Below are 24,518 nucleotides of genomic sequence, written 5' to 3'. Positions count from 1 at the left end.
CGTGATATTAAAACCATTTCACTTCTGGAATCACATTAATTGCGAAACTGGAAGTACACACAGACAAAAAGCATTCTTATCTTAAAATTTATTGATTGATTAAAAATAACAAAAATTTCACATTGTTAACAAGCTGAGAAAAGCTGACTTGATCCATACAAGACCAGTCTTTTGGAAGTTTTTGGACAGAGGACATTTTCCTGACAGCTAATAAAGCAATGATTATCCTGCTGCTCTTGACACAATGCTTCACAGAGACACATGACTTATGGCTAATAATGTAATGACACAATTATGCATGTAGTATTTAATGAAAAAACAACAGCAACAACAAAAAAAAAAAAACAGGTTATTAAAATAAACACATGAAAGGCATTATGAAGTAAACAAGCACATGTAAACTTGGAAGTACACTGAACATGATAAAGCATGATAAATGTGGAAACTAGAGATTATTTTATTTCATTTAATACATCATTCTCTCATCATGCACTGAAATGACAAAAATGTCACTATTGTGAGATTTATTTATTTTGCCAAATGTGTGAATTTCATATAAACTCTCAAGGCCTCATAATTAAAAGAGAAAAATCTGTAATACATTTTTTGCATTAAGAACATAAAACATACTTTTCATCATTCTTTTTACCACCACAATTCTTTAGCTTTTTTTATATAATCATTTTATATTCTTTTTGGTTTTGAAGTGCAATATGACATTTCTTTTTAAAAAAAAGAACCCCAAAAACAAATATCAGACACAATATGTTTTTTTGGGCCATTAGTTTAGCCTCAACAGGGTAAAGTCAGTTCATGAAGAAGTGTAGGTAGTGAATAGCCATGCATTACATCTGACTTGTCAATGGTCAAACAACATTGTGACATGTTTTACAAAAGCTGGCATAACCTTCCAAATGCTTCATGATGGTGCGAGAAGATATTTCCTCCTTGTTTCATTTCCTAGAATATCTTCATGCCTTTTTCTCACTCTCTTGATTCCTGGTATCTGTCTCTCTATGTGCCGTTTTCTGGAGAATTAGAGGAAGAGCGGACAGTAGAGGAAGAAGCTAGATGATCTTTACTGTCTCCAGTCCCCGCCCCTTTAACTCGCCACTGAAGAATGCAGGTGTCTTTCCCGCCCAATGACAGGAGGTGACTGTCATTATGCGTGAAACGAACGTTGGTCACATGACTGCCATGGCCCTCATACTTATAACTTGGAGCCTGACAGAGAAATCGGGGAATAAATTGTTGATGTCTTGCTGTATAAGCAAACACTTTTTTTTAATCTGATACAGTACATTTTCTAACTTGGCAGAACATACAATATCTGGCCTTTTAATACAATGTTAAGCATACAGAGTCTAATAAGGTTTGTGTTCAATGGGATTGGCAGTGACTGACCTTTAGTTTGGGACATGGATACTGGAACAAATGCACCTTACAGAAGTCATCGGCCACTGCCACCATACTCTTATTGTGCGAGCGACACAAGGCATTGATGTCTGTCCCATCTGATCCCTCGAGCCACACACCTAGACAGCATGACATAATTACATTTCATTACACTGTGGAATACACTGCATGCACATGCAGCTGGTGCATACATACTACTACTCATAATGAGTTAGATTTTAAGGTACACTACGTAACTTTTTTTTGTTCAAAATTAACGAAAATTAAACTATGAATCAATAGATCAACTGCGGCAACGCCTCCAAGACGCTTGAAGAAATTTTCCTGAAAGTGTACCTGGACAAAAGCTGTTTTAAGCGCAAAGGGTGGCCACACCAAATATTGATTTGATTTAGTTAATAGAAGTTAATCGATAAATAAAATATATTTATGACATTATTTTTGAAAGCATCCTCACTTTATAGCATTTTTACACAAGTGTCTGAAACGTTTCACAGCACTGTAGCTTTGCAGGAAGCTTTCTTCAAGCGTCTAGGAAACATTGCTGCAGTTCTTCTGGATTTAGTCTCAGTTTTTTTCTGTTTCTACATGTAATCCCAGATGGACTCGATGATGATGAGATCAGATCATACCGGCTGTTGTCAGACTCCTTGTGCATGCAAAAATCTCACTGGATTATTACTATTAATAAGTTAACAAAAAGAATGTTTAGGATGTAATCTGATATTTCCTACTTTCCCAGTTGGTGAAAAGACTATCGTGGCTACGACTTTTGCACAGTACTGTATATATTTATATATAAACATATATATATACAGGTCCTTCTCAAAAAATTAGCATATTGTGATAAAGTTCATTATTTTCCATAATGTAATCATAAAAATTAAACTTTCATATATTTTAGATTCATTGCACACCAACTGAAATATTTCAGGTCTTTTATTGTTTTAATACTGATGATTTTGGCATACAGCTCATGAAAACCCAAAATTCCTGTCTCAAAAAATTAGCATATTTCATCCGACCAATAAAATAAGTGTTTTTAATAAAATTTTACAAAAGTCAACCTTCAAATAATTATGTTCAGTTATGCACTCAATAGTCAATACTTGGTCGGGAATCCTTTTGCAGAAATGACTGCTTCAATGCGGCGTGGCATGGAGGCAATCAGCCTGTGGCACTGCTGAGGTGTTATGGAGGCCCAGGATGCTTCGATAGCGGCCTTAAGCTCATCCAGAGTGTTGGGTCTTGCGTCTCTCAACTTTCTCTTCACAATATCCCACAGATTCTCTATGGGGTTCAGGTCAGGAGAGTTGGCAGGCCAATTGAGCACAGTAATACCATGGTCAGTAAACCATTTACCAGTGGTTTTGGCACTGTGAACAGGTGCCAGGTCGTGCTGAAAAATGAAATCTTCATCTCCATAAAGCTTTTCAGCAGATGGAAGCATGAAGTGCTCCAAAATCTCCTGATAGCTAGCTGCATTGACCCTGCCCTTGATAAAACACAGTGCACCAACACCAGCAGCTGACATGGCACCCCAGACCATCACTGACTGTGGGTACTTGACACTGGACTTCAGGCATTTTGGCATTTCCTTCTCCCCAGTCTTCCTCCAGACTCTGGCACCTTGATTTCCGAATGACATGCAAAACTGAGCAACAGTCCAGTGCTGCTTCTCTGTAGCCCAGGTCAGGCGCTTCTGCCGCTGTTTCTGGTTCAAAAGTGGCTTGACCTGGGGAATGCGGCACCTGTAGCCCATTTCCTGCACACGCCTGTGCACGGTGGCTCTGGATGTTTCTACTCCAGACTCAGTCCACTGCTTCCGCAGGTCCCCCAAGGTCTGGAATCGGTCCTTCTCCACAATCTTCCTCAGGGTCCGGTCACCTCTTCTCGTTGTGCAGCGTTTTTTTGCCACACTTTTTCTTTCCCACAGACTTCCCACTGAGGTGCCTGGATACAGCACTCTGGGAACAGCCTATTTGTTCAGAAATTTCTTTCTGTCTTACCCTCTTGCTTGAGGGTGTCAATGATGGCCTTCTGGACAGCAGTCAGGTCGGCAGTCTTACCCATGATTGCGGTTTTGAGTAATGAAACAGGCTGGGAGTTTTTAAAAGCCTCAGGAATCTTTTGCAGGTGTTTAGAGTTAATTAGTTGATTCAGATGATTAGGTTAATAGCTCGTTTAGAGACCCTTTTCATGATATGCTAATTTTTTGAGACAGGAATTTTGGGTTTTCATGAGCTGTATGCCAAAATCATCAGTATTAAAACAATAAAAGACCTGAAATATTTCAGTTGGTGTGCAATGAATCTAAAATATATGAAAGTTTAATTTTTATCATTACATTATGGAAAATAATGAACTTTATCACAATATGCTAATTTTTTGAGAAGGACCTGTATACACAGTACACACACATATATTATGTAAACACAAACTTTTATTTTGGATGCGATTAATCGTGATTAATCGTATGACAGCCCTAATATATATATATATATATACAATCCCATGTGGTCTGTTTTACTCCAAATTTTAGAGTAAAAAAAACAAAAAAAACACAGCCAGCATAAATAACAAGTAAAATATACTGATAACACTGATAACAAACAATAATAAAAAATAAAAGACTTTCTCTCACCCATGACATGGAATCCAAGCACACAGGTATAGGACGCCCACTCTCGATCTTTACTTTCAAACCGGTTCCTCAACAGCTTGCAGCCGCTTGCAACATCCCCTTTTTACACAAACATTAACATTTAAATGTATTTTAAATGATATCTCTCATTGTCTTCTATGGATATGTCTCTGTATATCATGCACACAAGCCTTACAGTATAGAATTTCATAATCGCCGGAGTTAGACATGATGTATTTTCCATCTTTGGACCAGTCGAGGTGAGTAATGAAACTGGAGTGCCCCTGAAGTTACATTTAGGGAAGAGATATATCCGCATGACTGATAGTGCACTTTAACACAACCCCTATAAACAACAAACCACCATAAAACAGTTTTACATCATTTAGGATACTGTCCCAGCATGCTTTACTTACTGTGCACTTTCCGAATCGCACGTAGCGTCGACCACCGTCAGTGACGTTGTAAATGTAGATGAAGTTATCATGGGAACCAACCGCCAAAAAGCTGCCATCTATGTTTGGGTGAGCAGTAAAATAAAAGTTCCTGATTGTTAACAGGCTTATGAGAACTGCAGACCGCATTCAAACACATGCCCTATATTTTACAAACATAACGATAAGGAAGAGTGAGGCCATGGCTTTTTTTTTTGTACAGTGATTTTGTTGACCTCTGACCTGGTGAGTATCTCATTACAGACAACTGCTCGTTCCCATCAGTCAGGTCTGACACCACTTCTTTGGTTTGCAGATCCAGTACAACCCATCTGTATAGGTAAGGGGTTTAAACCACCAGAAAGCGATTAAAAAGGGAACATTTCACAAGCTCACCGTAAAACTGAAGCTGTAATTGTTATCGGCTGTGCTGTAAATAAATGTTTTACCTTCCAGTGCTCAGTCCAACAGAGACAAGAGCTCCATTTGGGCAGAAATCAGCACACAGACCAGATTCCTAGAGAGATGAATGAATAATTGCAAATTCATTTTCACATTACAATACATTTATGTTAATATTGTGTGGGTGTTTAAAGATGCACAAGTTTCCCACATAAGAGTTTTACACCTTAATAAATCAATAATAACATTGGCAAAATGTTTAAAATTGTATATACTCATAGGGGTTTCTGTGTTATCTGGCATAGACAAAAAACTGTATTTGAACTACTGTTCAAACATGTCTTGTCAGTAAGTGTCAGCAAGAACACATTAAATTGATCAAAATTGACTAAATCCATTTATATTGTTACAAAAGATTAATCAAAGAATCTTGAAAAAAGATGTTTGATTTCTGAAGGATCATGCGACACTGAAGACTAAAGTAATGGCTTCAGAAAATTCTGCTTTTCCATCAACTGGATTTTTTTTAACTTCTAATATTTCACCCTTGGACTTCTTAAAAAAAAAAACATTAAAACAAATATTACCAACCCCAAATGTTTGAACAGTAAAAAAATATAAAACAGTTATTTTAAAATGTAAAACCTTTCTTAAAAGGTCTTAACAACCCCAAACTTTTGAGTGGTAGTGTAAGCGTGTTGAGATCACATGACCAGCCAAATACTGTTTATCTCAAAAACACCCATATTATCAAATGACCAAATACTTTCAGCTGTGCATTTCTACCAATTTGTTTTGCATCCATGCCAAAAGTTGTTGATGACACACAAAAAACACTTAGATGCCATTTACACGACACCGATTAAAAGCAGTTATCGTCTCTGTGCAAACTACAAAAACACGAATTTGTGAAACCGGTGACATCATGCGCGATCAGTCTATAGGCGCAGAGTGTTTCTTTACAAAGTGACATCGCCAACTACTGGCGTTGCATGAATAATACAGTGTTTTTAGGCGTTTTCTCGGATCAGTGTGAACGGGGATCGGTTTGACAACAGTGTCGTCTGTACGCCAAACCTTTGAAAAACGCAAAGGTTTTTAGTACATCGCTGTACTGTAAACATACCGTGTGCCTTAATTTACAGTTCAAATTTTCTGTGACCATTCTGACCTCTAGTGGTGTGCACCAGTCCAGTTTGTGGTCCTCTGCGTTCCACACACACACTTGACGATCATTTCCACAGGTAAGAAAGATGTTCTGGGAGGGGTGCGTGGCCAGACCCCACGTTTCATCCACATGTCCCTAACAATTGAATGAATTGACCATTTTTAGATTCACCTAGGACTACAAGATCAAAACTAGCTAATCCGGTACAAATGCTTAAGACAACTAGAGGCAACTGAACGATGTATATTTGCATATGAATCCAATCCATCTACCTGTACAATGGCCACAAACCCATCTGAAAATGTTCCTCTCAGGATTGCGTTTCGTGTCGTGCCAACGAGCAGCTCCTCTCCATCTACATCTGCAATGGTGCGGACTGCACCAAATTTCTCGGGAATCTAGTAGAACAAAGATCATTTTTAAACGACACTGCACTTTCATATATTGGTATGGCTACAAACACGCAGTTTTAAAGATAAAACAGACTCGTGTTTCACCTCACACTCTCTTTCAGGCGCAAGGTCGGCGCTCCAGCGGATGATCTTGCGGTCCTTGCCTCCACCGCTGAGTAAAGCTCCACCCTGCAGGAGGCACATCGTGAAAACGCTGCCTTCGTGAGCACGAGTCTGCTTCATGATCTGCAATGTCTCTACAGGCGGGGAGAGCAGAACAGGTGGATTAGTGCATTTGAAGAGATTGACAGAATCTAGTAGAATAGTTTCAAATAATGAAAAAAGACTATATTAAAGCCATATTTTAGTTCAAAATCTATTGAAAGCATATGTGGCATACTGTTGTTTACCATAAAGCATAAATTCTAGTTTTAAATGTAAAGTAAAATCTATTGTACACACAGTAATACTTCTGTATCGACACGGTTGCCAGGTCTGAGCAACAAAACTAGCCAATTGGCCAATCAAAATTAGCCCAAAAATAACCCAATATGATTTTCTCCATCAGTGGCCGAATTCTTTGCTGATTTTGTACGTCAACCCATGGCAACAACTTAAAAGTTGCCCAATTCCAGGGGGAATAAATAAAATGAATAGCTTTAAATGCTACAAATGAAGTTAATCATCAAAACATAATAACTGAATATGCGAATGATGGATGTTTATGTAGAGATTTGCTAACGATTAAGAAAAGGTACAATGTAACAGATCATTCTTCATTGTTCGATCATTTCTTCTGTATTGTGAAGAATCATTTTGCACACCCTTTGCTCCTTTTCCTAATGTTTTGATATCAGCAGCGGATTTTCCCCACGTGAGAATGTTCCCCTCGGAGTCTCCCGTCAACACATCACCCGTAAGACTGAACACGAAGCACATGATGAACTTGGGCTTTTTGTATTTCTGTTAAACAGACAATAAACAAAATCAAATACCAAACAAAGAGTGAATACATAGCTGAATGCATTATGAAGCGGTTCTCTACTCAATGCTAATCATAAACTAGATATTACTGTAAAATAGTAGCTAAGTAAAATGATGATCTGCCATAGTACCACGGTATTGTGAGTTTTTAATTTATAGAATTCTTCCCTTTTCGAGCATGGAAAAGCACATGATTGTGAAATTACAGTGGAGGACAGTCAACTTGGTGGCAAAAATATGGACTCACTCCAAAGATGCCCTGTTTCTTGGTCATTGTGAAACCGCTCATGGTCCAGAAGTAGACGTGGGACTTGCCGCAGGAGATGATGTTGTTGGTGTCTGTAGGGCTGAATTCCACAGCCAAGACGGCCTCATTAGTGCTCTGAAACACACACACACACACACACGCACGTGAAGACATAGTTTTCCACAGTATACATGACTGTGCCAGTGGCTCTGTGTTATTACAGGAGAAAAGCTGCAATTCAACTATAAACATCCAGTCAATCTTCAGCTCACGTCAGTTTAATGACAGACAATTACTGTAATTGTCCTGTATTATTAAAAAGTGTAATCCAGAAACTGTAAATACCTCTTCAAAGCTCAGCAGAATATAATGTAATTGCTTATGATTTCTAAACTGTTCAGGCTCTTTAATTTTGTACAGCAACCATTTTTTGGGTTTTCATCTTGTTTCCAGAATTTCACCAAACATACTTCTGAAATGCTTGTGAAATTCTGAACGATATTGAACTCATTGCGAATGACTTTATAAAAATAAACCAACTCATACTGAGATGAAAATCTAGATTAACTCAGTCAGCAAACAGAACTCCCTTGACAAAGCGTTGTGCTATTCCAAGTCCAACTACTTCCTAAATCCATTACTAGCAGCACAGCCCAAAAATAAAACACGAGGAAGAAAAATTACTTCATACAAATGGCCAGTCTTTAAAGCGCAAGCGAACACTCACACAAATCTACTGTAAAATATTTAGCCGCTCCCATAGCAACCCCGCTCAAACCGCTCGTGCAAAAGTAGGAAGAAATATTTAGGACAAAGGGTCACACAGAGAAAGAAACTATCCACACATTTTTTTGTGTGTAAAAAAAAAAAGTATTTTCAAGTATGTGCTTGAAAAAAATATTGTTCGGCTACTAAAAATGAGAACTTGATCCATGTAGCTTTATGTAGATATTACAATGGTAGAAACTATTGAGCATGTGTGTGTGTGCGTGTGCATCAGTGTGTGTGTGTGTGTGTGAACAAACCTTGACTTCAGCGTGCTTTATATTTTTATTCCAGTCCCACACAGAAAGCATGTGTTCATTGGAATCATCAATCACACAAAGGAATGTACCAGCATCCTATAGCAAGAAAAAAGAGAAAGGAATATATATATATTGAAATATATTTTAATAGTAAATAAATAAACATTGAAATATGTATGTATGATCAATGTTTATTCATTTACGATTAAAATGCTACTATTCCGAAAGACTATCACATGCTAGAAGTCAATGTTTCTAGTCTATAAAGGCTTCATAAACCAAAACTCTAGATCCTTGATTATGGTATTATTTTACATATTTTATTTATTCATTTCTTTTTTGATATTTTATATTCTTTGCACATGTGAACAGCCCTCTATTCTCTCTGTCTGCTGTGTTTCAACAGGAAAGAATGCAAAATGGGAGGCAATACTCACTGAATTGGAAAATGCTACGGATCCGACACCTCGCTCAAATGTGCCGAGGCCGATCTGCTGCAGTGTCACTAGCGTGTTGGAGTCCCAAATGTGCACAAAGGGCTGAAAATGCTGACAAACACACATAAGCGCACAAAAAACGTAAGCAGGTAATTGATGCATAGCATGAAAATTTTTTTCTTTCTTCTTTTTTATGAATGTAAAACAGACTTGCACCATTTCTTTACATTTTGTTCATGATTTTAATCAATGTCAACCAACATACTAATCTCATTAATCGGTGGAATGTGATTTATTCACCTTGCCATCTTTGTCTACCCCTGCGGTCTGTCCAGATGCTACACGCACCTTGTCCGGGTGGATGGCAAGACTACAGGCCAAAAAGTACGAGAAAAAGTAAGGACATATTAATCAGAGAAAAAAATGAGGTGCTCATCTAAACAACTCTCTTAACTCACCATCTGACACAGTCTGTGTGCTTGCGATAATGTCTTTGTGTTTGGTTGCTGATGTGATACAGGACCACCACGCACGCAATAAAATAAACTGCTTCTCCAGACGGCAACAGGTAAAGGTTTGCTCGACAGTCCCGTCCCCTGTAACCATAGCTGGAAATAAAAGGTCAAGGAACATTTGCTAGTAGCCATGTATTATATAAAGGTCTAATATATGAATTTGTCTAATTCACTGTGTTTGGCCATGTGAGGTAAAAAAATATGTATGTATGCAGGGCCAGCCATTAAATTTGCTCACCAGCCATTTCCAAAGTCACTGGCCACAATTTTGACATTGATACCATGGGGCAAACTGGCATATAGATTTTTTTAAATATTATCTTGTAATTTGGCAGCGGGTATATTAGGCTGCTGTCACTTTAAGACCTGACGCACGGATCCATTATACTGTTACACATGCATTTTTTTTCTCAACTGTTTACGTTCACTTAAAACATAACTGACTGTTTACGTGAATACTTGCAAAGACCGGCATTTTGACATTATTTGACAGCAAAAAATAACTTAAAGGGGTCATATAATGCCATTTTTGTACAAGCTAGTATGATTCTTTAGGGTCTAAATTAAAAGTTTGTAATATACTTTAATTACAAATTCTCATTAGTATTGTAAGAAAACACCTATTTTACTTGGTCAAAAACAGCTCTGTTTTCAGCACGCTGTTTCAGTGCATATGACTTTAAATGATAATGAGCTTTGCTCACCCCGCCCCTCTGTTCTGTGCGTACACCGTTTGTAACACAATAACCATAACGTGTTGTTCAGTATAAATGTGGGATTATGAATTATATTAAAGAACATCATACATAGAAAACATGCCGTAATGTACCCTAAGTGTAAACCTTAGACGCATTCATTGTGAAGCGTGCAGCTAGCGATTTGCAAAGATTAATATAAATATTAATATAAAGTTTAATAAAACGTTACACTCACTTCAGTTGTTCTAGAGGTTCAGGAGGAACACGAATAGCTGGTACCGATCCTTTTTTCATGAGCAGCTTCTTAGCAAAACCAGCTTTATACTGACCCTCGTTTATAAAGCAGTCTGGTGAGAAATGATTCGCGCAAACATGAGAGCATTGACGTTGCTCGTGGGGAATATTCCCTTCGAAAACAAACTCAGCCACTGCGTCTTCAGCGGTTCGGATTTAGGAACATTAAAATGACTGCTGTGTTCGTTATTACACCCAAGAACAGAACACCACAATCGCTTAGACGCCATTCTGCTCATAGACAGTGCTCCAGCATATCAACAATGACCGCGCCGGTCCGCGCAGACTATGATTGACAGCTGGCTCACGAGCGAGGGCGGGTCTGTGTTGAAACGCTGCTGTCATTCAACAATCGTGGGAGGGGCGTTCGACCGTGTGACGTCACACGCTCGAACGGCTCGATTTGAGACAGGGGAAAACATATGAGGAGATTAAAACAAAAACACTGGATGGATTTTTATCATTTTATGATGGTTGTGTACAGGCACTGCCAACACACATTTCAGTACAATCAACTTGTAAAAGTGCATGTACCATTATATGACCCCTTTAATTTAGTATTGTGAGGCGGCTTTATGTGCGCGCATTTTGGGTGCGAGCACAAAATCTGTGGAAATTAGTCAAATTATGTGCAATCCCACGCAGAAACTCAAGCCCTGTAACACCAACAATATTCATCCGGAGCAAATGAAACGAGTAAGTGAGGAGAGGCGGGTTTGTGTGTCAATTTGCTGTCAGAGAGAGAGAGAGAGAGAGAGAGAGAGAGAGCGCAGCTGGTATCGTGTATCTATTCTGCGGAAAATGAGAATTGGAAGCGTTTCAGATATTTCAGTATCGATATGTATCAAAAATCTATATTTTTGACAACACTACATTGCACTTAGTTTATTATTTCAAATGCCTTTTTAAAAAACTACAATTGAAAAATGTATGTAAACTAAACCCGCCAAAGTGTATTACAACGCCAGTGCTGAAATCCATATTACATATTTTAAGTTATTTGATGTTATAATTACTTCAGAATTAATTTTTATGACAGTAAATACATTTTTAATAAAATGTATTTTCAAATGTAATACATTAATAAAAATATCAATGCTAAAAGACAATAACAAAAGAATTGTTTTAGGATACACCCAGTCGAGATCCAGTTTCTGTGAGGGAAGATCAATTTTCAGCTCCTCGTAGTTCAGAATGTCTGAAGGAATGTACATGGTGATTGGTCGTCCACGGATAAACATCTTGATTGACTGACCTGTAAGCAAAATGAATGTGACTTGAGACACAAGAACGCACAACGTGAAAATGTGAAAAATTGACAACGAGCACTATAGTTTGTATAGTTTGTAGAGTACAACATATCATATAACCTACAAAACTATTTTTTTTTAAATACGATTTTGTTTTACGCAAATATTTTTAGGTAACAATTAGTAAGAATCCAGTCCAATTATATAAACCTACTCTGAGTTCCCCTCCTGGACCCCTGAGAACCTGTTAAAAGATAAAACACAAACAAACATTATCTCTGCGTCTGCAAAACACATTAGGAATTCCTGCAGCCCAAACTGCACTCCAACTAGCTCTACAGGGAGCTCCAATGAGAACACCTCTCTGACTCATCGTCGGCATTGTCTGGACCTGGATTTGGACTGGATCGACAGGGAAAATTCTGTTTTTAACAGGGCTTTTTAAAAGCAGTGAGGCGAGCAAGTCAATCTGCGTGTCAACTGCGATGGAATGACAATAAAAGCAACAGCCAGAAACCAATAAGCAAAGTTTGCATCAAAACATCACTAACCACTGAAGATCTTTATAATATGGGTTGTTTTGACACAAGAGAAAGTGAGAGTATCTCGTGTTCCTCGGATATACGGCTCATGCAGGACCGCTATGTCAATGTTATCAGGGAGATGTCGCCCAGGTGACGCCGAAACAACATTCCATAAATGTGTCAGTTTCATCTCAGAGGGGAAAAACAACACATGTTTGATGTTGAGCGCAGTCACGATGTTTCAAATAAACCCCCCCATTTACTTTTCCCATTCAGTAAAGTGTGCAGGTGAATAAATTATTAAAACGCCACACGCACAACAAAACGAGAAGGCCAAAGGCGGCGCTGTGAAAATGTGGTGTGAATTTCTGGCACGCAGGGAAAAGGAAACACACATCCATCATCCTGGTCAGAAAAGTCGAGTGGTGCGGTTGCGTAACCGGCGAGAGTAACTTTCCAGTGTGAGCACAAGCACTCCTGTGTCTCACTGCTGAAGGAAACATGCATAATGAAGAAACAAACAAATAAATAAAGACTAGACATGATGAGACCACTTTTGGCTTATTATGGTAATTAACATTCGCCTGTGCTCAGTAACACTTACTCATAAATGTTTATATACACAGTGACCTCACTGCATCACATTGCATTTTGGACAGAATCTGTTCCCTAATCTAGAATTTGTATTCTGGGGTCCATGAAGCTACTGCAGGGGGTCTGTGGATGGATACAGTACCATGCAAAAGTAAGATTGTTTTTTTTTTGTTTTTTAAAGAAATTAATACTTTTATTCAGCGAGAATGCATTCAATTCACCAAAAGTGACAGTAAAGACATTTGTAGTGGTACAGAAGATTATTAATTTCAAATAAGTGCTGTCCTTTTGAACTTTTTATTATTAATCAAAGAATCCCGTAAAAAGTTGAGAATTTAACGTGTGCGCAAAACTGGAATATCTCACTAAACATATGTGAATAAAGCACAGTTTCCATCCTATGTGTTCCGAGAACAAAATCGCCACTTCCTTGGAAATGTCCGCAAAATATCTGTCATAAAAATGAAAGATGCTGCAATCGGGGGAAGAAACTGTGGATCGTTTTTCCCACATCATAAGTGACTTGCGTCTCAGAGCGCTCATTTCCCAATATCCCAAAATGCGCATAAAAATAGTTGGATGGAAACACTACTGTGAAGACTGGAGCAATGACTAATGCCTTATTTCACAATATTATTGTTTTTACTGCTTTTTTTTTTTTTGATAAAATAAACAAAGCCTTGGTGAGCCTTCTTTGAACAATAAGTCTTTTGAACGGTAGTCTATATAAACACATATAAACGTATTACTATATATAATATAAGTAATATTATAAGTAATATAATATGAATTAATAAGTAATAATATATTAGTATATTATAAGTAATAATATTAATATAAGTTTTTGTTTTTTAACATAAGTACAAAAATCAGCAGAAAAATTACCACATTTTTAAAAATAATATCATCTTCAGCGGGTCTGCTGCTTCATCATTTGATTGGGTTGCCTCTGTATAGTGTATAACACACTTACATAACCTCATATTATACAGTGGCACAATAAAACCAGGACATGGTAAAGGTACATAATGTAACAATCAGCTTATTGCAGTAACATTATTTATGAAAGTAATTATATAGGCTTAATGAGAAAACCAAGCTTTATTGTATTAGTGGGTCCCTGGGTTGGCGGAGATCACCTTGGTTAAAATGGTAGATGAAGAGCTGAAAAATTGTTCTGAATCCACAGCTGTATGTGTGAGGTGTTGATGAGAGAGATTAAAATATATGATGTTGCTGATTCCTTATATATTATTTTTCCTTAACTTTGGCTGAGGGAAAAACATTTTACTCAAGAAATTGTAACCTGACAATTCTGATTGGATGAAACTGAACAGACAGTGACTACATGATGAGAGACACTCAGAAAGGTTAAAAAGATCTTGTTTTCCTAACACATGACAGCTTTTACAGGAATCAAACACACCGGAAGACATGGGAATAGAAAGGAGCATTGCAAACTGCATAAAAAGTGTGACAATAAGTAACTGACAATCTCTGTATACAGTTCAGAGGTACTGTACACCTGGGGAATTTAGGTAAAAATGGGAAACATCGACCTAATCTGAGTTATGACACAGCTAGGCTGCTGAGGTAAGAATAGTGAAGAAAAAGAAGGAGAGATAAAGTGAGAGATGCCTTACCTGTGCTAGAGATAAGGTCTTTTGCCCGGCTATGGAGACAAACACATCAATGAATTAATCATTTAACATACTGAAAACAGAGAATATATTAAAACATGGAAATCACTTCAGTATAACAATAAATGTAATTCTTTTTTAAAGGCATGCCAGCTTCTTTAGCTATTTGCATCACAAAAAAAAACATACTTCAGTTATGAAACTAAATTATTATTATTATTATAGAAACTAATTAAGATATTTCATACCCATTATACAAGAAATTTCATGATAACAAGATTCTCAGGAAATGCATTCAAATATTAAATATAACGTAATCTGGATCAAAAGCATCTGTAGCATTCTGTCAATTAGTACTAAATCATTTTCACTCATCCTACTTAAAGTGCCCCTTTTATGCTTTTTCAAATATTATCTTTTATGTAGCGTGTAATACAGCTGTTTGTGAATGTAAAAGGTATGCAAAGTTTTAAAGATCAAAGTGCTGGAGTTATTGTCTCCTAAAAGAAAGAATCGATACTGAACTGCCTAAAATGAGTTATCAGTACTTTCAGTCTCACTTCCAGTTACAAACACAACATCTACTCTGACCCTCAAACACAGTAGTTGTAGCTGATGAGGCCTGGAAGAGTTTTTTGTTAACATGTTGAGATGAAATCCACTTTGCATGCTCGCGCTTGAATGGATACAGTAAAATTGATGCCATTGTTACTGTTCGCATCAAACACTGAGGAAGCCTCCGGAGCTGAAGTTCAGATATGGTAATAGGGGTTTCTTTTCCGACTCGCGCTGTAAGCGGTAGACCAATCACAACAGACTGAGCCGTCTAACCAATCAGAGCAGAGTAGACCAATCACAACAGTCTGACCAATCAGAGTAAGCTCGTGCAAATGAGGAGTTTAGAGAGACTGAATCCTTGATTGAACCGTTTCAGACACTGTGAGAAAAGAGATGATGCTGCAATGTATATTATGAGAAAATGAAAGCGTTTTTTGTCTTTGAATGCATGTAACCCTATTGTAAGAAACCTTAGGAACCTTTAAAATAGCATAATAGGGGAACTTTAAGTTAAAAAAATGAAGCACAATGGAGACTAGGTGCCTTACATATTGCCTAAGGGGCTGCACACCTTTCTTCAATTGGCCAACTGATAAAACATGAAAGACCTGGAAAACGCAGTAACGTTTTACATGATATCCAAGCAACGACGGACATAACACAACCAATCCTACATGGAGTAAACTTCACCGACTGTAAAGGATGATTTAGACAAATTTACAACTTAAATAACAGAATCATTGTAAATGCTTGAACAATAAGAGCATCACTGTTTTTCTTTTACAAACCTCTGATAGACTTGCTCCAAAGATATTGTATTTGCATTACCACAACAATCTTTCTGTTGTTTCTATAAACTGAGGGATGAGTCATAACGATTTTCTGTGGTAATCGACAGCATCATAGATTGTGCTGATAGAGCTCAACTTATTTACTCTGAAATATTCCCTTATGATAAGTGATAAGTTCAGAGAATGCTTAAACTGAAAAAAAAAAAAAAAGCGGTTCTCACCTCTCCAGACTTGGAGACCGTGTGAGTAAGTTTGTCGAGGAGGCCGCTTTCTTAGAAAGCCGCAGTTTGGGCTTGTCCTGGGGGTCCTTACTTCTCTCACTGTTCCTCCTGACCCTGCTTTTCAAGAAGAGATATTAGTCAGTTACTCCATGAGGCATGAAATCACATTCACCATTAATCAATGCAGATACGAGCATGCTAACATGAACATCACAGAGCGTGCTTAGTGTGATTTGAGTTTCCCATCAAGTTTGGACAGCATGCAAATGCACCTAATATTAACCCCACTACCCACAATCACCCAGAATCAATCAATCATGCAGACACACACACAAGAAAACCATGCAAATAAATCGGAAATCAGAGTTAATGCCACGTTTGAGTCACAGGGAATTTTTCCCCATATACTTATTGTGTGAGGGAGTATGAGTCTGTGCTCACTGAGGGATTGTTTCCTCTAGCACGCCCTATTTCCTGTTCTTCTGAATACCCTTAGAGGCATCCAATAAAAGCTACATGAAACAGGAAATAACTGTGGTCATGTGATCAATGATGATACTTGCGGTGACAGACAGAGAAGTGAAACGCAGCTGATAAAGGGGACTGTCCACTCTTAAAAATAATGCTGAAGCCTTACTTTCAACACACTGTTTATGGTAGTCGAAATTAGCGATAAAACATTATATCAGCCAGGCTGCTAACTTAGAGATAATGCACAAATGTCTTATAACATTTATAAAATAAATGTTACTTTATTATCATATACGTCTCATTTTCCATCATATCTACTCTACCATTCATTTTTTTTTATAGAAATTAATACTTTTTTTATTCACTAAGGATACATTAAATTGCTCAGAATTGCCAGTAAAGACATTTATAAAGCTACAAAAAGATTTATATTTCAAATAAATGCTGTTCTTTTGAACTTTCTATTCAAAGAATTCTGATAAAAAGTATCAGTTTCAACAAACATATTAAACAGCACAGGTGTTTTTGACATGAAAGAAATGTTTCAAATCAGCTTATTAGAATGATTTCTGAAGAATCATGTGACATTTTAAAATCTATTAAAATAGATTTATTTTTAATTATAATAATATTTAACAATTGACTGATTACATGATTACATTATATTAATATGATTCATATTTTTGATCCAACAAATACAGCCCTGGTGAGCATAAGAGACTTATTTAAAAAAAAAAGGTCCATATATATATATATATATATATATATATATATATATATATATATATATATATATATATATGTGTGTATATAATATTTATACAGAAAGTATAAAATAAAATGTGTGTGTTGTATATGTGTATGTGCATGTTGTATATTTTGTTGAACAATAATAATATAAAGACTTTAAACAGGGTAGATTCAGTTTCCTAACTTAATTTTAATTGTAACATATGGTCAGTGTCTATTTAATCAATGCATGGAACTCGTCATGCATTGAACTTTCAAACAGTGCCAGTGTGGTCCATGGTACAGCATTAGTTTCAGAGTTTGTCTGCACAAAATGTTTTTAAAAACACACAATTGTTTTCATTTAGTGCTAATCCAGCAGAAGAGTGACAAGTTGCAGACCACCATCTGAAATGGTCTCCAAGAATCTTAGGGGCAGGATTTTCAACCTTCTGTCAACATAATCTTGCATTATCTTGTTCACTGTTCAGCTCATAATGTATGTAGTATTTAATTCTGGGTATCCAGGCTCTAAGATTTGAGCATTCGTAAACCACTTTAACATTCTTACAGCATATTTACATACACTGATTGGTCACGTTTAGACATTTTTAACTGTTCCCTCATGCTGAAACTAAACAAAGCATGAATCTTTAACGAAGCATGCATTGTTTATTGTTTTTGTCTGGTGCTCTGTTGCGAAACAATCTGCCGTAACACTCTAGCACCACGTAGCGTGGACTCGATAACCCTTTTGCTTGATATCCATGCAAGGATACCCAGAAGGGACGGCACATAACTATCAGTAAAGCGCTGTTTACATGGAACGAAATCCACCCACAAGAATTATAACATTCCATTTGTGGGAACCAAGAAATACAGAAGTTACACAGACATTTACACACACACCGAAAGACCACCCAAAGCATGCATGCAGATAAATCAGTCAATGAATCAAGAGATTTGCTTTATTTATAAGATTAAGTGAGATTATTCAAAGGGTTAGTTTGATTTTAATGCCCCAGCATGGCTCAATCACGAGCTTTTGTGTTTCTGCAAAACCGCGTTACAGCCAAGATTCCCAGGAGCTGTTCTGACATTCAAACATTTCGACATTCCTGTCACACTGACAGCTTGACGGTTTAGAAATTATCTCATATCTTCCGTATTCACCTAAAGGGGAGTCAACGGGTCTCGATTACACAATATTACAGCTGCATTTATTGAGGAATGATGCACTATTCTCGCAACCGTATTAACGGACAAGCTTGCCTTACCTAGTTAAATCAACACTGCAACTGAACAAACACTTTCTGCCAACGGTCCACCCCTTTCCTATTAAAAACTCAAAGCTAAAATTTCTAGAACTCTGACATCTGCCCCAACAAATCACAAAGCATTTCCAAAGAAGTCAAAGCATGAACTAAACCCAAAAACAAATGTAAAACTCTGTTGGCACAGAGCTGCGTTCTTTAAAAGAGATGAATGAATGCCAGAAGTACAATAATACAGTCAAATTCGTCATCCTGAAGTGCCCTCAGGGATACAAATGTCTGTGTCTCTGGTATTACTACAGTACCGATAACATTACTGTAGCTCAAACTGTAGATCAAATCCATAAACATAAATAAAAAAAGTTATGCTTTTTAAAAATATCTTTTGCAATGTTATTTCAGTTTAAATAAACAGGAACCATGTTTCTATATGTACTTTAATACATATAATATAATAGTTCTCCTGAATATATATTATACAGTATATACTATTTTGAGTATATTCATATATTTTTTTACAACTTATTTTTTCTATTGATTTCAGTGTATCTGTATTGAAACATCTAAAAATGAGATCAGGTGCGTAATCTATTAATTTATTCGTTTTTGAAAATGAAACTGTTATCCTCTCCGTGTAAATAATAAAGTATAATAAATAAACTTGCCTTGCCTAAATGACAAAAACACAAATTTGTGGAAACGGTGACGTCATGAGCATTGCGTGCTCAATGCGTTCATCGTCTTGATCGTATTCACCGCTCTGTAGAAGAATGCAAATGTGCGCATGTGCATAGTGTTTCTTTACAAAGTAACATCGCCAACTACAGGCCTGGAGCGAATAATACAGTGTTTTTAGTCGTTTTCCCGGATCCGTGTGAACGGGAATTGTTTTGACAACGTTGTCTTCTGTACTCGAAACTTTGTCAAAAACTCGTACCCTAAAACTGATGCACTAACATCTCAAGTAAAATCAGAGCTGACCTAAATTGCACGCTCCTGATGATTATCCACTCATGCTTGTATGTAAATAAAGCCCAATCTGGGTGCCAAAACCGGCTCAACAAGCTGTAACTTTGGTTTGTGCAGCAACGCAAGCATTAGTGTTAGGATTAAAACCAAAACCAGAGGCAGTGAATTCAAGCAGCCAGCCAACGCTTGACTCCACTTTTGGGGGTCAACGCACAGTGTTTTCTCATCCTCCTGAATGGAGGAGAGTGGGCCTGCGTGTGGGATGGAGGTCGGCTCTTTTGGGGGTGCCGGCGAGCAGGACGTTGGGGTTTGAGGGCATGAACCCTGACTGTCTTCGCTGCTTTTGCTCAGTTGTTGCTGGAGGGTTCTGATTGTGGTGGGCTGGATGGCGTCTTCTACTAGGGACCTCCAGGTTTGGTCTTCATCGCCATCTTCCTCCTCTCTCCTGAGCTTGGTCGGGGTTTCATTAGCGAAAGGGATGCCTTCAGGTAGTGCATCCTCCAAGGAGAGACTCTGGCTGGTCCGTGTCAGGGCCAGCGGGACGGCATTGTGATTTGGGATCCACGGTTCGGTCTGTGTGCACATGTCGCTAGTGCTCGGTTTGTGGTTGGAAATGGTTTTATCCCCGCCCTCCCCATTTTCAGCTGTGTTTGAGATATGGCTAAAGATACACAAACAAAACAGTGTTTAATTGTGTTTGAGATAAACATTGTCTCAAAATGCTGCCTGTTGGGGGAAAAAATGCTACTTGTTGGTTAAAGTGAACAACAACCCACAAATGTACTCATTCTTATGTTGTTCCAAACATCTATGACTTTCTTTTCATGGAACACATTGGGGTAAAATCACGTTCCGGGGGGAACCGCAATACAACAATTACTTTTAGGGGGCAGGGGCTCATGCCCTCTATGTCTCCAACAGCCCAGAATAGTCTTATAGTCTTTATTCTCATTCAGAGAACCAATGAACCAATCAGAGAGAAGCATAGACATTTAATGCACTATTTTTGAACTCAATACAAGCAAGAGCAACTTAAATTTCATCCTGTTTGTCACACAAAGCTACCACATGACTTCAAAAACTGCTAAAAATTCAATTGGACTACTTTAATGTAATGTTTATGGCAGTGGTTCTTAAAGGGTTAATTCACCCCAAAATGAAAATTCTGTCAGTAATTACTCACCCTCATGTCGTTCCAACCCCGTAAGACTTTCGTTCATCTTCGGAACACAAATTAAGATATTTTTGATTAAATCTGAGAGCTGGATCACTCCTCCATGCACAAAAAGTATTCTCGTCGCTTGATAAACTGAAGATTGAGCCACTGTAGTCACTCGGACTATTTTAACGATGTCTTTCATAACTTTTGGGCCGGTCAGTTTCGATCCCTTAAGAAGCCTATGGAGGAGTGATCCAGCTCTCAGATTTAATCAAAAATATCTTAATTTGTGTTCCGAAGATGAACGAAAGTCTTACGGGGTTGGAACAACATGAGGGTGAGTAATTACTGACAGAATTTTCATTTTTGGGTGAACTAACCCTTTAACCTTCTGATTTGTTGACATTGTTGTCCAACACATTATTTGAAGACCTCCCCATTTACTACCGATTAAACATAAATGGCCATTTTAGATATTATTTTGATACATTTGTTTGTTTTCAGCAGAAAAGTCATACGGTTTGGAACAACATGAGTGTGAGTAAATGATGATAGAAATTTAATTTATGACTGAACTATTCCTTTCATTACTACTTGTCACTAGCCAGTGGTACTGGAACCGGAGTTCCTTGCTCAATGGCACCATGGCAATAGCTCAAGGTTCAGTCCAAGTAGGGTTTACGCCTACAACCTTTCAGGCACAGTTCAAACGAATCACAATACAATAACGGAGGCCTGTGGTAAACTTAAAAGAGGACCTGTAATACCTCACTGAAGTAACAAAAATTATAATAAACACAAACAACACAGTTTTTTCAGTTTTCTCTGGATGCAGCCCAGTGCCCACAATGTCCCAAATGTGAAGTTTGCCAAGGAATGTTGCTCTGCTTCTTTGTATTAAACAGATGTGGGCAGCCAGACTGTTTTTCACAGAGCTTTTCTCTTCTCAGTAACGTCAAGCATATCTGCAACTTCAGCAAGATGTTACTGCATTACATTTGAAGATGACAGTTTACTTTATTTTAACAAATAACTGTGTGACTGTGAGTTAACTGTTTTCTGTTAATCAGCCTTGTACTATAACTCCACATATAATGTTGCTGTGTTACCTTTTAAGCTAATTATTAAAGTAAATAACACTACCCAGAGTCATCTTTACCTGTTGGATGTCAGGTGACATCCATCAAGAGAGCTGGTAGACAGTCTGCAAGGTTTGGAGATCCCATCCACGTAACAGGAATGATTTAACACTCGGGCTGCAGCAGGGTTCACTGATGTTGCACACACGCGCACACACACACACACACACACACACACATGCAATGAGTCTCTATACAACTTTAATTTAGAAAAAAATAAAATCTGTAGCAATACATTTACAACCTGTTGCAAATCTTTACAGTAGCACATTGAAATCATTAACAAACCTCTTACCAGCAATCAGCTGCTGCTTAAGCAGGGGTATCTGTTGATCATGGAGGCGGAGTTTGCGTAAGGCGTCGGCCAATGAGGACTTCAGTAGCGTTATTTCATCTTCCTGTGCTTGGAGGCGCACCTCCATTAAAGACAGCCTGTCTGGACACCCTGTGCTGCTTTCTGCCGACACATCATCTAGATGAAAACAACAAAGCATAAATATAAAGATCTCACAAAGAACACATCTGGGACAAATGTCACCCCCAATTTTTTTTTTTGTAATTATTAAATAAAAAAATATAATAAAGGCAGTGCAACATATACTACCATTTCGTATAATTACTTAAATACGTCACGATTTGAATAAAATATCATTATTTATTTGCATTAAAGTAATGAGATGCAAAGAATCTTAATGGACCTAAAAGGATACATTTTCTTCATGCAAAATTGAATAAGTGTATGAGGTGTAGGATATATATAAACTTATTATAACCTAAAAAATAGCTTCTAAATCACACACAAAAAACAGAATACAGCTTCTTAATGTCTTAAATCCTGGAATGTAATAGAAGCTGCATGAGAGTCATTAAGAGTCTTTAGTGCCTGCTTAAGTGTTCATCCCTCTAGGCCTCAACATACCGAATAAATAGAATGTGTTTGTAGTATTTAAGCAGGGATATATCTCTGTTCTCTGTTACAATAGGCCACATGAAAACAAACAAAAACATTTGCATGCAACTCTACAGGTTCCTCCACTTACTACACATCATAAAAGCAGACACATTAAAGCCTCAAATCAACATTTTTACTCAATGGTTTCAGTTTGGAGTCATGTCTAATAGCTTTGAGGTCATCTATAGACCATTTGGGTGTAACAGGTAAACATGAAGACATGTTTTTTTGGCGGAGACTATCTTATGGCAGAAAGTGACAGTTCTGCAGCAGCAGTCTATGAAAGGCACTTAATAAAAGTATAAAAAAGGTAATTTTGAGCTTAAATCTCACAATTCTGTGGAAAAATTTGAATTGCAAGATTTAAACTCGATATTTTTTCCTCAGAATTGTGATATAAACTCAAAATGACATTTTTTTGTACTTTTATTCAGTGGCTGTCAACAAATACACAATTGTTAGATAAAAATGTTATCGTTTAAATGTTGTTATCTATGAAAATTGTTATAGGTTTAAATATCATTTATGCTGTAATGTTATGTAGATCTATTGTTTACTTCAAATTCATGCTTTAATGGTAGGGTAATCGTCACAAGATTTCTTCAGTTCATTCTTTACATTTAATGGCTTGCAACCATAAACGTCTGCGCTTTGCTTCAAACTGGCCATCTTCGATCACAGTATTCTGTAAAAATGAAGATATTCTTTTTTGCATCTCGATTATGACATCCAAAAGCTCAAGACGATATTTTTTCTCTTAATCCGTGAATCTTGCCCGTTTTCCTCCACTTGTTACCACTGTTTTTCTGCCACCACAATGCACTCACAACTGCAGTGAAGTAACTGTGACGTCTGATCCCAAATTATCTATATGCCAAGTTGACAAAATAATCTTTTAGCAAGTATATCCACCACCAGGATGATAAATTGCTCATTCCAACAACATTTTACTAGTCCAAATTCATCCACAAACAGCCTTGTTAACCGTGTCTTTTTTCAAATAATCAATATTGTGTAAATAATGTGTTCAGCAATTTTTCTACATTTACTTTGCCATCATTAAATTAAATTTAATATACAGACATGTTTTAATCGTACATGTCAAGAGAAGCCTTTCACATTGGTGTCGTGTATGGCTGATAAACTGCATCAAAGTGATAAACACTCTCACAGTCCCGATTTCCAGTCCACACACTGGCCTCACCCCTACACACCCGTTTCCTTATGCTTTGATCACCTGGAATTATTGACTAATCTATTTCTGTCGCAAGATTTTTCAAGCCTGAAGCATTCCTCTTCAGTGATAACCCTTAATTGACCGATTATACACAGAACTGAACTACAGTAGTGAAATACAGTTGAGCCAGCAACTACTGTCTAGACCAAAACAACAAGTTTATTCAAATGTGCTATTCAAATGTTGTGGCATCAATACAATTCAAATCTCATTGGCAGCATCTGTAGCATTCTGTCGTAGCCTGGGAAAACCCAGACAACTTTAGGCAAATTTAGATTTGCTCTGAAAGTTAGTCTGGCAAAGAGCTCATTCAAGCCCATTTCCAATCCGCCGAAATCGAGGCACCAATCAGAA

The 24,518-nt window shown here is 37.4% G+C and overlaps 1 protein-coding gene across 2 annotated transcripts in view; it reads right to left on the bottom strand.

The window, feature by feature from the left end:
• Nucleotides 1–73: 73 nt before the first annotated feature.
• The window catches only part of eml3 (EMAP like 3), a 40,970-nt gene continuing 16,525 nt past the window's right edge, over nt 74–24,518 (bottom strand). The window contains exons 2-24 of one of the 2 annotated variants that reach the window (XM_056259235.1): nt 22,271–22,447; nt 21,996–22,107; nt 19,892–20,338; nt 16,235–16,348; nt 14,668–14,696; nt 12,121–12,150; nt 11,791–11,911; nt 9,608–9,757; nt 9,450–9,519; nt 9,150–9,260; nt 8,713–8,808; nt 7,688–7,822; nt 7,281–7,419; nt 6,562–6,713; nt 6,337–6,462; nt 6,068–6,199; nt 4,944–5,011; nt 4,738–4,826; nt 4,477–4,574; nt 4,257–4,344; nt 4,061–4,159; nt 1,405–1,535; nt 74–1,224 (exon numbers count right to left, since the gene is read on the bottom strand). In XM_056259235.1, coding sequence (XP_056115210.1) covers nt 1,015–1,224; nt 1,405–1,535; nt 4,061–4,159; nt 4,257–4,344; nt 4,477–4,574; nt 4,738–4,826; nt 4,944–5,011; nt 6,068–6,199; nt 6,337–6,462; nt 6,562–6,713; nt 7,281–7,419; nt 7,688–7,822; nt 8,713–8,808; nt 9,150–9,260; nt 9,450–9,519; nt 9,608–9,757; nt 11,791–11,911; nt 12,121–12,150; nt 14,668–14,696; nt 16,235–16,348; nt 19,892–20,338; nt 21,996–22,107; nt 22,271–22,447 — 2,924 coding nt within the window. In that variant the 3' untranslated portion in view covers nt 74–1,014. The remainder of the gene's footprint in view (nt 1,225–1,404; nt 1,536–4,060; nt 4,160–4,256; nt 4,345–4,476; nt 4,575–4,737; nt 4,827–4,943; nt 5,012–6,067; nt 6,200–6,336; nt 6,463–6,561; nt 6,714–7,280; nt 7,420–7,687; nt 7,823–8,712; nt 8,809–9,149; nt 9,261–9,449; nt 9,520–9,607; nt 9,758–11,790; nt 11,912–12,120; nt 12,151–14,667; nt 14,697–16,234; nt 16,349–19,891; nt 20,339–21,995; nt 22,108–22,270; nt 22,448–24,518) is intronic. The other variant, XM_056259236.1, reaches the window with a different exon arrangement.

This window comes from Rhinichthys klamathensis, unplaced genomic scaffold (genome assembly GCF_029890125.1).
Source record: "Rhinichthys klamathensis goyatoka isolate OS25496 unplaced genomic scaffold, OSU_Roscu_1.1 h1tg000165l_1, whole genome shotgun sequence".
In the NCBI taxonomy this organism is placed as follows: Eukaryota; Metazoa; Chordata; class Actinopteri; order Cypriniformes; family Leuciscidae; genus Rhinichthys; species Rhinichthys klamathensis.
The sequence above is the reverse complement of the archived record's forward strand: the minus strand, read 5'-3'. Positions and strand labels throughout refer to the sequence as shown.